A 16,461-nucleotide genomic window follows, 5' to 3' on the forward strand; every position below is an offset into this window, starting at 1 on the left:
TCCCTAGTAAGGACTTTTAGTACTGGGGAATATGGGGCCTGGACTGGCCATCTTCTGTAAGCAGGCAGGCATCCAGTGATGGGATTAGGACAGAAACACAGACACAAAATATCTGATGCACAACCTGTCTTGCCTGAAAGATGTGCTGGGGTAGTAGTGACTCAGAGGTTGTGGGAGTGGACGGTCAGTAACAGGTCCACTCCATGAGAGGAAACCCATGCCCAACAGTGCCTAGATGGTTAGAATCAGGGAGCTGGTGGCCCAGAGACCTAGGCAAAAACCAAACACAATTGTCCAGTAATAAATAAATAAAATAAAATAGCACTCAATGAAATAATTCCAAATGATATTCTGATATACTCATAATTGATGCCTAGTCCAATTGTCATTAGAGACACTTCCTCCAGTGGCTGATTGGAACAGATGCAGAGACCCAAAGACAAACATTAGGCAGAGCTCAGGGAACCCCAAAGAAGAGGGAGAGAGGAAAGACTGTAGAAACCAGAGGTTGAGGACACAAGAAGAACAGCCCACAGAATCAACTAAGCAGGACTCATAGGAGCTCATAGAGACTGAAGCAGCAATCACGGAGACTGTGAAGTCTAACCTAGGTCCTCTGCGCGCACGCTGTGGTTGCTGTTGGGGCTGTCTCTGACTCTTTTGCCTGCTCTTGGGACCCTTTTCCTCCTATTGATTTGCCATGCCCAGCCTTGATGCGACGGTTTGTCCCTAGTCTTATTGTATGTTGTTTACTATATCTTGTTATGCCATGCTTGGTTGATATCCTTAGGAGGCTTTCTTTTTTTTTTTTTTTTTTTTTTTAAGGGAAATGGAGGAGCAGTGGATTTGGGGAAAGCAGAGATGGGGAGAACTGGAATTAGTGGAGGGAAGGGAGGTGTTGGCCAGGATGTATTGTTTGAGAGAAGAAACAAAGAAAAACTAGGTAAATGCATCTTTATGTCAACTTTCAAGAAGTAGTCATATTTACTCTGTCAAAGTTTTGATAAATTTCTACTACTGACAGATTACCCGGGCGGAAGAAAGAAACGCTGGGCGCAAAGTCTCCTAAAAGAAAAGATTCTAATAAAGAAAAGGGAAGGAAAATTAAAAAGCAAGCTCTCTATATTTTGCTTATTCCAGAACTATAGGATCCTTGTGTCATAGTCTGATGGAACTGAAAGCACATATGAGAAAGTGACACCAGAGAGACTCTCTGCTGCTCATGCTCAGAGGGTCACAGTATTCTCTCCTTAGAGAACTTTAGATTCCGTACTTACATTCCAGAATAAAAGTATAGGCCTGGGTGTGATGTTTCTGTGGTGAAGAGCACAAGTTAATCTTTCAGAGGACCTGGGTCCAGTTCCAGCATCCACATGGTGGCTCACAACCATCTGTAACCCTAGTTCCTGAAGATCTGACATCCTTTTCTGATACCCGATGGCATCATAAAAGGTGCTATGAACATACATACGTGCAGAAAAAAACAACTATACACATGAAAAATTTAAATATATAGGCATTGTGAAAGTTCCTCTCTTAATAATAATTTACCTTTTACCTGGCCTCTGCTGTCCCTTGAGCTGTAGTTAATATTTTTTAGCATTTTGTTTTGAAATAAGTGCAATTGTACCTAAACCAGGAAGAGTATCTCATATTACTAATATAACACAAGAAACTAATTACCTTGTTCTTTCCCTCTGGAATACAGGCAAAATGTATATATTTCTAAAATTTATTGTTTATTTAATGGTGCTGGGAATTGGAGAATAGGCCTTGTATATTATCAGTACATGTTCTACCACTGAGCTGTGAATCTAACCCATGCTTCTCTTTTAATGAGATGCTTCAGTACAAATGCAAATCCATCACTCTTGTTGCTAATAGTAACCACACCACTTAAGGACCAGAAGAGTACATTTGAGAATTGACTATCGATCTGGAAAAGAGAAATAGAGATAGCAGAGTTTCTGAGTGTAGGGTGGCATCGGCTACAATGTCTACTCAACACCAGATGCATGTTCTCTTAATACCACATGTCTTTTGAAAGACAAAGATGTAGAGGGATTTTCATGGCCGACTTTTGTTTTACAAAATTGATTTAAATGTTTAAAATATGTTCTTCTGAAATAACTTGTAGAAAACCATATGGTAAGACTTCCTATTTTTATACTAACTCTATATATTTGGTTCCCATTTCACATTAACGCAATCCGTAGAGATAACCAAATGAATATACAATCCTCATAAAACCCCATGTTCTTCTTTGGGGCACAGTGAGGTACCAGGCTGGATACCCACTTACAAGGCAGCAAATCCCCTCTGTGCTGGACTCACCAGGGTGGGTCCCCTATTCTTAGCTTAGAATCTGCAAAGCATTAAATTGACGCAACGAAATGGATCCAATCCAAACCATTTTTAAACAAACTGGGAAGAAAGCCGCCATAGAAGTTTCCAATCAATTTTAACATCGCATACACACATTTGAAATAGCATGCAGCTAAATCAGAATTCTCCCACATTCTACACATATCACATACCTGGTGTGTAACCCCAGGGTTCATAGTAGGATGGAAACACCCCAAGGTGACAACCTCGGACAAACTCTTCATAATCCATGGGCAGTAGGGGGCTGGTGGAGGACAGGAATTCTGGGTGTAAAATCACCTAAAAAAGAAAGTTCTGATGAAGAAAATAAAGCAGAAACTTGGTCTACGCGTTGCTTAGTACAGTACTACTTCAGTCTTGTGTTGTACATTCAGGGATAGAGGGAAAGATAAATTGTAAAGAACATAGACTCTGCTTTCTTTGTCCCCCCAACTCAAACTCTGCACACTGAACATTGCCCTCAGCTCCTCATCTCGGATCACAGGGTAGAGTTAACTCATTTCCTGCTTTCACATTAAACTAGACACCCAACCCCTCTCCAACCTTATTCCCCAGTGAAAGTCATATTTGGTTCTCCATCTGCTAACCTCTGTCTTATTTGTCAGTTTGCTCCCAACTTGACCAGGAAAGAGGGGATGGGTCACCCGTGACCCATGCATGAATTAGCTGAGGGACACGAGGCTCAGGGGAGGGAGATTTTGGAACACTAATCTCCAGATTAAACTTGCCATCCCCTCTCACCTAGAGGCAGTTACCGCCTAACACACTTTGCTTTGATTCCTCAAGGCTCTCTAGTCTGTACAACTGGAGTGTCCTGTAAAGATGGTATTCATGACACTGCTCAAAAAGTCACAGAAAAATGCCATACATGCATGAAGGCCTGTGTGCAGCGGTGTGCTGCTGTTCATGAACCAGTATGTCAAAGCCTAAAAACCTACTTATAATGTAGAATATCATAGCTATATGATAGACTGGAAAAGAAAGAGTTATTAGGAGTTGCCAACTATTCTGAAGTGGAGAATATGCAGAACACAAAGCGTGTTTAGGAAAGCTACTCTAAATGATCATAGCACCTCATAGTTCAGTTGTCTACACTTAGAATGATGCCCAGATGATCCTAATACAAAGGACAAATCTGGAGGGATAGCAATGTACAAACTGAGACTCACCAGTTGCAGCAAATGGACTGTACCAGTGAGGGTGTTACAGAGAGGAGGTGGTTCCTGGGTGGGGCACCCAACAGATGGAAATTAAAAAGTGGCTCTGATATTAAAGCCTACTGAAGTGTACACACAGCACTTGGAAGACAGGGGGGTGCATAAAGTGCTGGCTGCACAAGCGTGCAGAGCCAATGTAGAAACCAGGCAGGGGGAACGGAGAGGTGCATCTAATTAATCTACCACAGGAACTGGGTTTGAGTCCCAGCACCCACATGACAGCTCACAACCATCTGTAGTTCCAGTTTCAGAATATCTGGTGCCTTCCTTTGGCCTCCTTGGGTACCAGGCATCCGTGTGGTGTACACACATATGTGCAGGCAAACACGCATGCACATAAAATAATACTAAAGCATCACTCCATATGAATATGAATTGTTCTAATAAACACAGCACAGGGGCAGCAAGGTGGCTCATCAGGTACAGGGACTTATCACTAAGCTTGACAATGTGAGTTTGATCCCTGGAATCCTAAGGTGACAATAGAGAACTGGCTCCCACAAATTGTCCTCTGACCTTTTCATGAATGTCACAGCACAGTTCATCCCCTAACCCCCACACAAAATAAATGAATAGAAATATTTTTAAAATAAAATGCATAAAAGAAAACAAAAAAGCATTAGCTCATATCAGTTTTAGAATATATTTTGATCATTAAAATTTAGGTAAATTTTCTTGTGTCTACTGATGACACTGTGCAATTAAAATGAATGTTAGGATTAAAACTCAGAGTTACCCAATATCTAAGAGTATTCTAATTACCTAAAACAAGAAGCAGATTTCATTTTTCTTTAGAAGTGTTTATATTTTCTTCTGGAAGATGTTAAAACAATGATGAGCTTATAATAAACTCTCTCCCAAGTACATGCTATGTGATTCATTTGTTTGGATGTGTGTATGTGGACATGGGGCTATGTGTTCTTGTGGGTGCCCGTCTGTGTGGATGTCCCTGCATTTGTGGGCACACGTGTGTGGAGGGCAGAGCTCAGCCCTGGGTGTTGTTTCTATAGAGCTCTTCACGTTACTTTTTGAGGGAGGGTCCTGCTTTAGGCCAGAGCACATCAATTAACCTGGGCTGGCTTGCTAGTAGGCTCTGGGGACCACCTGGATTCCCTTGAGCACTGGATTACAAGTGCATGCCTCCAGGGCAAGCTTTTACCACAGAGCTGGAGGGTGGCCTCGAGTTCTCATGCTTGCACAGCAAGCACTTAACCAACTGAGCCTATTCTGCTCGACTTTGAAGCAGTGCATAGCAAACCAATTAGTTCTACCTTGACTCTGTCTGCACGATTGTTGAAAAGTCCGATTCGTCTAATGGTGCTGAGGATGGGATCCGTGGAATCATCGATCATATTGTGAGTGGTCACAGGAGGCAAAGTCTGTCTCTGAGGGAAGAGAGGGAAGAAGAGCGTCCGTGGTGAAAAGCATTAGTAAGTGTGACTCGTTTCTGCAAAAGGCCGTCGATATTCCATGCACCCTGCCTGTACTCGGCCTCTGAGGTGGTGCTGGTTAACATGACTAAGATTTGTGTGTTTCAGAGGAAGAGAAAGAGTTCCAGAACTTTCTTCCCAGACCACGAACAGAAAGCTGTTCCTTCCTTGTAGGGACTGTATGAAAGGCTCGGGCATCATGATTAGTTCTGGATTTATCTAGAATGTGAAGGCACTTTGGAATCTTCATGCAGGATGGATGAGATTCACTGGAATTGTCTAGCAAGCCACACTATTAACAGAGGATTCCCATGCATGTCTGGCATGCTACATTACACTTCAAAATAACAATTCTATTTCACCGAGGTGCGCGGGCATTTTCTCAACTGTGGCGTGGATTCTGCGCTTTTGGAGATTGTCGCAGGTTCTCTGTTATAATGGACACAGTTTTCCAACTGAGTACATTGGTTCAAAGAAATTCTGTAAGTAGGTTCAAAGACAGACTTTATGAGATTTTTAAAAGAATCCCTTAGAAACACTCATAAAAGCACATACAAAATCATTCAGGTAGATTTTTTTTCTGGGTAGGTAAAATGATGTTCAGTGGTTAAAAGTTCTGGCTCCCAACCTGCTAATTTAAATCCCATCTTTAGGACCCACACAGTGAAAGAGAGAGTATAAGCCCTTCAAATTATCCTCTGGTTCCCACATGCCCTTTTCCACAACCACAAATGTAAACAGAATGAAAAGAGAGTATCTTTATCAACTTTCACATTTGAAGTGTCCTAATTTAGCACATTTCTTTAGATGAGTGAAGTTAATATTACCTAGGTCAATTTGAATGATCATGGGAGATGGTGAATACTTTAAATTTTCCTTACCTGAGTTGAAAAAATGGCTCTTTTCATAATTGTTAAGTCATCTCGATCCAAAATACTATTCATGTCGGGAATTTCTCCTCTGTGATGAAAACAGTATTAGAAATAAAAAATAGCTGGAACTAGTTAAGTGTTTTCTAATTGTCCTGCATACGTAGTTCATTTACTGTAATAATGCTATTTATTAAGGAGTTAACATAGATTTCCCATATAAATATTTATCATTCATTTATCAAATGAAGTCAATATATATTTGAACTCCAAAGCTCCCTCAGTTTCAAACTGATGTATTAATGAGTTTGCCCCTGAATAAGAATCTGTGTGCACACACACTCATGGTCTCCTAGGTACAAGCTGTCTCCTGATCCTGTCAAATGAAAGAGACAGTGCTAGGATTCATCTCACGTGACATCTTCGAAGGCTGCAAATTCCATGATGATTGGAACAAAATGCATGAAAGTGTCTAAATTGTGGCCTATGAGTGGTGAAGCCCTAGATGTTGATGTGTATGTTTGTTTACACACAGTGGTTCTCAATCTTCCTAATGCTTTAATATAGTTCCCCGTGCTATGGTTCACCCAACCATAAATTATTTTCATTACTATTCCATAACTCTAATTTTGTTACTGTTACGAATCATAATGTAAATATCTGATATTCAGTATATCTGATATGCAACCCCTGTGATAGGGTCACTCAACTCCCAAAGGGTCTGTGATGGCCAAGGAGTGGCACTATTAGAGGGTATGGCCATGTGAGAGTAGGTGTGTAACTGTGGATGTGGGCTTTAAGACCCTCACTTTAGCTGCCTGGAAGTCAGTCTTCCACTAGTAGCCTTTAGATGAAGACATAGAACTCTTAGCTCTACCTGCACCACGCCTGCCTGGACACTGCCATGTTCCCACCTTGATAATGGACTGAACCTCTGAACTCCAGCCTCAATTAAATGTCCTTTGTAAAATTTGCATTGGTCATGGTATCTGTTCACAGCAGTAAAACCATAATTTAGACAAGGTCTGAGCCCCTCAGGGTTAGAATGGCTGTTAATCACTTACCTTAATAACCCATCATAGAGTTTCTTCCCAAACTTCTCCTTCAAACAATGTACAGTGTCCCTGTTTGACACAGAAAGATTTCAGATGGAATCATAAGGTTTCATATTCACCTGTGGGGACTTGAATGAGAAGGACCAACATAGGCTCATATTTTGAATGTTTGGTCCCCCATTGATGGAACTGTTTGGGAAGGGTTAGGAAGTGTGGCCTTGTTACAGGAGATGAGTCATTGGGGGTGGGCTCTGAGGTGTCCAAACACACATGCAGTTCCTAGTAAGCTCTCTATGCCTCATGCCTGTGGGTCAAGATGTAAGCTATCAGCTAATACTCCAGCACAGTGGCTGCCTGCTGCCATGCTCCCCCGCAATGAAGTCCATGGACTCCAACCCTCTGCTACTGTGAATGCTTGGTTAAACTTTTCCTTTGTAAGTTGCCTTACTCATGGTGTTTTGTCACAGTCACGGAAAGGTAACTAAGACATCATCTGCTGTTGTTCCATTATCTTCAAGTTACAAGTCTTTTGAAACACAGTTCCTCCTAGTATTTCCCTACTGGCCAATTTAGCTTGCTTGGAAAAAATCCAGGACTAAGGCTTGGACCTGACAGCTCAGAGAGCTGGAATTCATTTTTGCTTGAGGTAACCGGGGATGGTTGAGAGTGGGAAGGGTCAGTGAATGGAGGTGTAGACGGAGTAAGTTAGTGACATGTTTGCTGTGTGATCTGGGCTGTGCGTGTGGAGCGAGTCACTACGCTCATCTGCTTGCTTTGGTAGACTCTTTAATTTTCCTCTGAGAAATATATCCAGCCCATCCTTAAAACCCACATATAGATCCCTGCTCAGTCTGTGGCTGTTCCTTAGGACGTTTTCCTAGTAACGTGGTTTTCCACCACATGACAGGCATTGCACACTCTAACACAGCAGCTAGCCCCAGGAGAACCCCACCATATTTATGCTATAGTCAGCAAGGAAGAAATGTAGTTTGAGGACACAGGTCAGAGGTAGCACGTTTAGGCAAAACTCCCTTCATGTGTGGCCTGAGGAGGCTGACAAATATGAGATTACCACAGCTGTTTCCGTACTGCCTGGCCCTTCAGGGTTTCCACGTTGAAATTGTTTGTCTTGGCAGGCATGATGAAAAACACTACCACAGTGACGTTACTCTTATGCATCTGAGGAGGGTGAGAAAACATAGCAGTGTTATCTACCAAAGATCAAAAAACACTGGCACGTGGATCCTAAACCTGGAAAACTGTTGTCACGTGTCGTGGGAGAGAGAGTGCACTGGCCTGTGAGCCACTGAATGAGTGCTCATGTCTTCTCTAGACAGTTCAGTTTTAACTGAAACTGATTTCCAGTCAGGATTTCTCAGCAGTAAATATTTCCACACCTTGGCCATTTAAAATAGACAATATTGACTACTCACATCATTGTACTTTCCTGTGGTTAAACAAAACAACAAAACAAAACAAGACAAGACAAAACAAAACAAGACACACATGGGACCTGATTTTTAAAGTTAAAATACCTTCTTTAAAAGTTCAGATTCAAAATTTAATGAGAATGTATTTCTGATTCATCTTTTCCTAACTCTTTCCAATGTACTCATATTGATTGGTACAAATGTTTTTAAAACATGTTTCTGCTACATGTCTAGATGATACATGAGATGCATGTTGGGTTTTAGGCTTTAAGTTAAGGGACAATCACATGCTTTAGATGTAGCAGATACTGTGCTTGGGCACTTTACATACACAGTTGACCTCAGTCCTTATAACCACCATACACAATAGATGTGGTTTGTCTCTTTCTATTGATGTTATTATTTTTATTTTATCTATTTATTATTATTTTTGGTTTTTTTTGAGACAGGGTTTCTCTGTGCAGTCCTGGCTGTCCTGGAACTCGCTCTGTAGACCAGGCTGGCCTCGAACTCAGAAATCCACCTGCCTCTGCCTCCCAAGTGCTGGGATTACAGGTGTGCACCACCACTGCCCAGCTTGATGTTATTATTATTGATGATATGTGTACTATTTTATCTGAGTGCCCATAACATGTTAGGAACAAAAGTGATATTTAAACTGGTATATTTTTGTTTTTTGTTTTTTGTTTTTGTTTTTTGTTTGTTTTTTTGTTTTGTTTTGTTTTTTGGTTTTCGAGACAGGGTTTCTCTGTATAGCCCTGGCTGTCCTGGAACTCACTTTGTAGACCAGGTTGGCCTCAAACTCAGAAATCTGCCTGCCTCTGCCTCCCAAGTGCTGGGATTAAAGGCGTGCGCCACCACACCCGGCTTAAACTGGTATATTTTTAAACATCTGAAATCTCTGCTTTCTTGTTCTTTCCTACAGGTGCCAGAGCCTAGCATTTCTAGGGCAACAACAGGGCAACAACATCGATCAAAGCAGCTTTGGAGTAAAAGCATCAACTAATTCAGTTAAGACTGTGTGCATATGCATGGCCTTATTATCTCATGACATGAGAAGACTATGTTCTGAGGTTGGGTCATCTTTCCATCAGTTGTGTGGCCTCTGCCTTCCGAAACTTGCCAGTCCATCCAGGAAATTTATAAGATGCGAGGTTTACTGCAGGTGGCAGCCTACGTACCATCAAAGAAATTACATATTGGGCATTTTAATTTCTCTGAGTATTATAATCATCTTTCTCTCTAAGTTAATAAAAATGGGGTTTGTTTACCTCACACCTACAAGTAAAGTGAACATTTAATAACTGTATGAATGGATTTATTAATAATGGCCCCAAACATGAAACATGTTTGACACAGTTATGAGCCTATTTACAAAGCATGATTTATAGATATATTCCAGGAAATACAGAAAAGATTATACAAGATTAATCCTTTTCATTTACTCTTTTGGCAGATGGGGTTATTATTAATCAGTTTCTTACACTGCAGTTTTAGAAAATCTTTCAGGATAATTGGTATAACATCTTTGCTAAAGGAGGAAAAAATTATATATCAAAAGCACCAAGGAGACAATAATACAGAATTCAGGAAAGCCTAGATTGTCTCATTATCTGTTTTGTTTGTTTGTTTTAAATTAAGTGTGTGCACATGAGCACAGAACTTGAGGAGGTCAGAAGAGGGCATTGGATGCCGTGGAACTGGAGTTACAGAAGACTGTGAGCCTCCACATGGGAGCAAGGAGCCCAGCTCTGAATGTGCTCGTGCACTCAACCACTGAGCCATGTTGTTGTCATTTTAAATGTTTTGTCACTTCTGGGAATCTGCTTTCTCTTTCCATCATGTGGGTTCTCGCCGTGGGAATCAGACTTGGTAGCAGACCCCTTTACTGACTGATCCATTTCACCTGCCCAAGGTTATCATCTTAAGCTGTCAAAATCAAATGCCCTCTTGGAAGCCAGTTCTTTGCACCCCACAGCAGAAAGACCTTTTCCTAGAACCCTATGCCGCAGCTCAGAGCATCCTTACCCTCAGGAGGAAGTTGAGCCTGGATAAGGACTCCAGGAAGATGTCTGCTCCTTTGTTTGAGAACTCATACCTCCCAGCAATGAAAAGGAATAAAGTCTTCTCAAGATCAAAGTCCAGATGACTGAAACAGAACGAAGCGACTTCTGATAAAACATGACAACAACAACATCCGCAGAGCAAGTCTGTGCATGCCGAAGGGGCAGGGAAAGAGAAGCATCTGTGATAGTTGCTTGGAACTATCTTGTAAAAGGTGTGTGCATGTGTGTCTGTGTCTGTGTCTGTGTGTGTGTGTGTGTGCATGTGTGTCTGTGTGTGTGTGTTTGTGTCTGTGTGTGTGTGCATGTGTGTCTNTGTGTGTGTCTGTGTGTGTCTGTGTGTGTGTGTGCATGTGTGTCTGTGTGTCTGTGTGTCTGTGTCTGTGTGTGTTTGTGTCTGTGTGTATGTGTCTGTATGTGTGTGTCTGTGCATGTGTGTGTATGCATGTGTGTGTGCATGTGTGTGTATGTCTGTGTGTGTCTATGTGTGTGTCTGTGTGTGTGTCTGTGCATGTCTGTGTGTATGCATGTGTGTGTCTGTGTGTGTGTCTGTATGTGTGTGTGCATGTGTGTGTGTCTGTGTGTCTCTGTGTGTCTCTCTGTGTGTGTCTGTGTGTGTGCATGTGTGTATGTCTGTATGTGTGTGTGTCTGTGTGTGTGCATGTGTGTATGTCTGTATGTGTGTGTGTGTCTGTGCATGCATGTGTGCATGTGTATGTCCGTGTGTGTGTGTGTCTGTGTGTCTGTGTGTATCTGTGTCTGTGTGTTTGTGTGTGTGTGCATGTGTGTGTGTCTGTGTGTGTGTGCATGTGTGTCTGTGTGTGTCTGTATGTGTGTATCTATGTGTGTGTGTGTGTGTGTGTGTGTGTGTGTGTGTGTGTGTGTGTAACTCCCTTGGAGGTCAAAAGAGTTCATCAGAACCACCCCTCTCCCCAAGCTAGACTTACAAATGGTTGTGAGCCACCCGATCTGGGTTCTTGGGACCTCGCTCTAGTCCTCTGCGAGGCGAGCACGTGTTCTCCGCACCTGAGCCACCTCGGTAACCACGGTGCTTTTATTTCTGATTAAAGGAAAACATACCCATAGAAATGACCTCGAACGAAATCCTGTATCCTGGCCTTGTACATGGCGTGGAGATTTTGAAATTCATGCACTGCTGAAAACTTCTTAACGTTCAAGCCGTTAGGAGTCACTACATCTGGAAAAGGAAAATAAAACCGTGGCAACTCTTTCCTGAGTAGGAATGTACTCCCTCTGTCATCTTTAATACCAGGAGTGGTAATAAACAAAGTAATAAATAAATAAATAAGATTTGAAAACCCTGAATTTGGCTTTCTTTAAAAGGCAATTTTCAGTTAGTATGGGAGGGCAAACACAAGCAGTTTGTGGGTTACATGAAGTAGCAACTGTGGTTTGCTTTTTTTAAGGCAGGGAGAGAGAGAGAGAGAGAGAGAGAGAGAGAGAGAGAGAGAGAGAGAGAGAGAGAGAGAGAGAGAGAGAGAGAGAAGAAAGAGAGACAGAAGGAGGAGGGGAGAGGGAGAGAGGGAGAGATCGAAGGCGTGCACAATCTCGAAGAGGGGCACTGTGGACAGAGAGAACAACAGAGAAATGAGGTCATTGTTAACCAGTGAGCGTGCAAATGAGTCTGCGTTGGTTGGGTTCTATCAGTTTACTAGCATATCTGGGAAGAGAGAATCACAGTTGAGAAAAATCCCCATGTAATACAGTCTGTAGACAACTCTGAGGTGCAGCGCCTTGATCAGTGATTGACATGAGAAGACCCAGCCCACTGTGGGTGTGGCCACCTCTGGGCCATCTGGGTGGGATAAGAAAGCAGGCCGAGCGAGCCAGGAGGAGCAGGCTGAGTGAGCCAGGAGGAGCAGGCTGGTAAGCAGCATTCACCTCTGCTTCAGTTCCTGCATTGAGTTCCTGCCCTGACTTCCCTGAGTGATGTGATCAGGACTTGTAAGCTGAAACAAACCCTTTCCTCTACAAGATGCTTCGGTTCTGGTGTTCATGACAGCAGACAGTTCCTTGACAACTCCAAATCCAAGGGGAAAATGGGAAAGAAAAAGAACCCAGCCCAGCCCATCATGCTGCCAACTGTTCTTTCCGTGGGCTCTTACTTTTCACTTGTTTTGGCTTTATTCTGCAAAGCTTATTTATTTCTTGAAGACCCCACCTCTAGACACCCAAGTGGTATGTGACAACTAGGAAACCGCAGGAGAGAGCACAGCGATTAAGCAAGGGTGTTGAATGTGTTAGGGTGGCAAACCCAGCCTCCATCATTACCAGGCTTCCTCTTCAGCATGTGCTCTGCCTCGATGGCTGTGATTTCTGACACTGTGGTGAACACGTGTGCACAGTGCACAGAAGCCCGCTCCATGCAGTAGCGGTGATATATCTGCCTCTCCCCCGCCTCTTTGTCTATGTCGAACTGTTGAAGGCAAACACACGTTCCTTACATGACCCCCTCCACAAACCGAAGTTTTCCTCAGAGCTGATTGAAGTTGTAAAGACCCCATTAAAGGACCAGTGGATATTAAGCCACTTGCAAGAGTATAAAATTGGTATTTTTAACAGCACTGTTTGCTTCATGTCTTAGAAACGGCTATTTCATCACCTATAAAAATTTGATATTTGTTACATGTTTTCCATAGTTCATAAGTGTAAGGATAATTCTAACCTCTAAGGATTTCTACATTTTCCCATAAACAGTGAAACATAAAATAAAATGTTAAAAGGTTATTAAAATAAATGTGGGGCTGGATAATGACTCTGTAGTTAAGAGCACTGTACGGTCCTGCAGAGCACACAGGTTTGATTCCTAGCACCCACATGGCAGCTCACAACCATCTGTAACTCCATTTCCAGAAGTCTAATGTCCTCAGAAGGTCCCAGGCTCACACATGGTACACAGACACACATGCAGGCAAAACACCTACATATATAAAATTAAATTAAACATTAAAAAAAAATAAAATGAAGCTGGCAATAATCTTGACCCCAAAAGTTTGGATACTTACTACCCTACTTACTCTTCTGAGAGAGGAAAAGTTGAGTGATTTCTTTTTTCTTGGTTACATACTCCTTCCGAGTTAATTTCAAAAAAGTGTATGCTCATGCTAATATGTCAGATCGCGGGCTCACCTGTCCTTTTGGTTTGGTTTGGTTTGGTTTGGTTTGGTTTTGGCTTTGGCTTGCTTGTTTGTCTGTTTTTTCAAAACAGGGTCTCTGAAACCCTGTAGGCTGTCCTGGAACTCACTTTGTAGACCAGGCTGGCCCCCAACTCAGAGAGAATTGAATGCCTCTGCCTCCCTAGTGCTGGGTTTAAAGGCATGTGCCACCTCTGCTTGTCTTGGTATCATCTTCTACTATATTTTTATGAGATTTCATAGTGCGTTCCGGATATTTTTAGATAACAAACAAACAAACAAAACCCCAGAAACCAAGTCCTTAATAATACTGCAAATACCTGGACTTCTTTAAACTTTACTCAACCAGTGTCACATCTCACAAGGCGCCCGGTGACACCGACAGTGTCTAAGGGAAACAAGACTAATGTGTATCCAGAGCCACGGGATGTCTTCAGCTGTGTTCAGCGCTGCTTGTTCACCGCCGTGTTTCATCCTCATGAAACTCACTCAAGCACTCTGTCTTCATTTCACAGGAGGGGAAACAGAACCTTCCAGATGACATGAAACTTGCCCAAGCTCACATTTATATTAAATGTCTTATTTGAGGTGCATAATTTGATATATTTAAATATTGCCTAAATCTATGTCTGGTGTGAGCACAGGATCCCTTGCTGTTAAAAACGCTTATGAATTTAACTCAAAACCTGAGTTTTTGGCTACTTGTTTATCTACAGTGACTGGCCAAACAGTTCACGAGAATGATGGGCTTGAACTACATATCATATATCTAAATATACTTGAGATATGTAACCATCATTAAAGGCATAAAGATGTAGCTATTTCCTTCAACCAAAGAGCTTGTTGTAATCTATGTACTATAATGTGTCTGTCCCTAAATAAAACTACTCATTACACATTATTAGGTTTTGTTTTGTTTTGTTTTTTTTTTTTTTAATTGACTGCGTGTCTGTAAGACCACATAGCAGTGCAGAGTGAAGGATTCCGTTGTTGGGCTAAGCTCCAAGCCTGACCTTGACAGGACATGCTGCACTGCTCAGTGCCCAATGCTTTGCCCTCATTAGCTGACTGTTACCATGCATGGTTTGCAGGTCTCCTCAGTCTCCTGGCTTTCTGAATCCCTGTTGACTCTATGTAAAGCCCGGATCTTAGCATAGGCTGACCTTTTTGTAGGGCAGCTCTCATTAGCTCCGCTGTCTGCACAGTGAGGCTTTCAGGAGCTTCCTCTAGCATTCCAAATGTGTTTGAGACAGGAGCATAAACTTCTCAGGCTACTGATTACTATTCATGAATGTGCTTCTGCGGACACACACATGCTGATTCACAGGGTCGCAGAACTTTTAATGCTTTAACGTAAGATTTTTAAAAACTCATATTTTTCAGCTTCTTAATTTTCCTAATAGTGAAACCAAACCTTTAAGCCCTAAACTGACTTGATAAGTAAAATGAATATTAAATATTCATCTTTTTAAATGTATGGCTGTCAAATGTGTGCTTTAACTAAACTTGCTGCTTTTGTGGAGGACCAGAGTTCAATTCTCCGGAGACACGAGAACAGTTCACAGCAACTTGTAATTCCGGCTCCAGACTTGATGCCTTTCTTTGGCCTCCAAGGGCACTTGCGCACATGTGGAATGCACCCACCCAGACACATAAGTAAAATTAAAAGATAAAAGGAACTTATGATGCTAACCTAACTAATGGAAAATTAAAGAAAGATTTAAAACTGAATGATTGGGGGTCACAGAACTGGGCAATGTGTGCCTACCTCCACTTCCAGTGCCCCCTGCTCTCGCGGCCCTGGAAGCAGAACTACAGGAAGAAGCTGAGGCACCCACCCACAATGCTCTCCAATAAATAGCTCACATAGAGGATAGAGGAGATTAAGCTAACAGACCCAGTAATCTAACTGCTAGCCATCAGACTTCAAATTCTGGAAAGAACAAGAGTCTATTTCTGGCCATGCACAGCATCCCTGTTCTGCCACACCCGTCTGGATCTGTTTCCCCAGAGAGGGAGCAGAATTCAGGTCTCTCAACCTCTATACTTCACTGAGCAAAATTAAGCTCCCTCCACCTCCATCACCCAGGGGAAGCTGCTCTGTGAATCCTGATTAGCCGAAAGGGCATTGCTGCCATGTGGTCATTAGCTCAAACGTGGCAATCAATATCTTTCATCTTTGGGCTTCAGTGAACTGAAAGGAAGGGACTGAAGGAGGCTGGTGGGTGTTTTACCTTGTCAAGCTGGTTGTAGAAGTCAATATTTGCTGCACAGAGATACCGCCCAAGCAGTGTGGCATGGGTCGTAAATATTGTGGCAATAGGGAGTTTCCTGGCACGAGAAAGGATCAGCCCAGTCCCAGCCTGCCATTCATGGAATTGGGCAATGACGTGTTTACCGTCTGCGTGGTCTGTCACCTGCATCAGAAGAAAATACTTTAGAAAAGTCGTTGTTGATGCTTGATCTCGACCATTGCCCACAGCAAGACAGATGTGAGGCGTGTCGGTCTTACCTCTCTTAAAAGGGCATAAACTTGGAGCGTGCAAACTTAGCAAGAGAAAGTAAGATTCACTGACATGTTGGTGAAGCCCATCTATTTATATCTTAATCCTCCCTTTTAGGAATGGGCCATAATTTTTTTTTGTATCCATAGAATACATATAAGTATTACGAAGAGTAATACCCACTATACTATTAATAATTTGAATAAACATTCAATTGATAGTAATATTCATTGAGTAAATGACTCAATAACAGAATCAATGCTTTTGAAGAAATCAAGAGAATCTACTGAGTCTACCCAAGGGACTTTCTCTCTCTCTCTCTCTCTCTCTCTCTCTCTCTCTCTCTCTCTCTC

General features: G+C 42.2%; 1 protein-coding gene across 1 annotated transcript in view; it reads right to left on the minus strand.

Annotated features, from left to right (window-relative positions):
* Gys2 (glycogen synthase 2) overlaps nt 1–16,461 on the minus strand; it is a 35,788-nt gene that overhangs the window by 11,239 nt on the left and 8,088 nt on the right. The window contains exons 4-12 of the mRNA XM_021190913.1: nt 15,839–16,021; nt 12,742–12,886; nt 11,530–11,647; nt 10,415–10,535; nt 8,029–8,135; nt 6,966–7,025; nt 5,914–5,992; nt 4,874–4,987; nt 2,538–2,664 (exon numbers count right to left, since the gene is read on the minus strand). Of these exons, the coding sequence (XP_021046572.1) occupies nt 2,538–2,664; nt 4,874–4,987; nt 5,914–5,992; nt 6,966–7,025; nt 8,029–8,135; nt 10,415–10,535; nt 11,530–11,647; nt 12,742–12,886; nt 15,839–16,021 (1,054 nt within the window). The remainder of the gene's footprint in view (nt 1–2,537; nt 2,665–4,873; nt 4,988–5,913; nt 5,993–6,965; nt 7,026–8,028; nt 8,136–10,414; nt 10,536–11,529; nt 11,648–12,741; nt 12,887–15,838; nt 16,022–16,461) is intronic.

The sequence above is a fragment of the Mus pahari genome, chromosome 2 (assembly GCF_900095145.1).
Source record: "Mus pahari chromosome 2, PAHARI_EIJ_v1.1, whole genome shotgun sequence".
In the NCBI taxonomy this organism is placed as follows: Eukaryota; Metazoa; Chordata; class Mammalia; order Rodentia; family Muridae; genus Mus; species Mus pahari.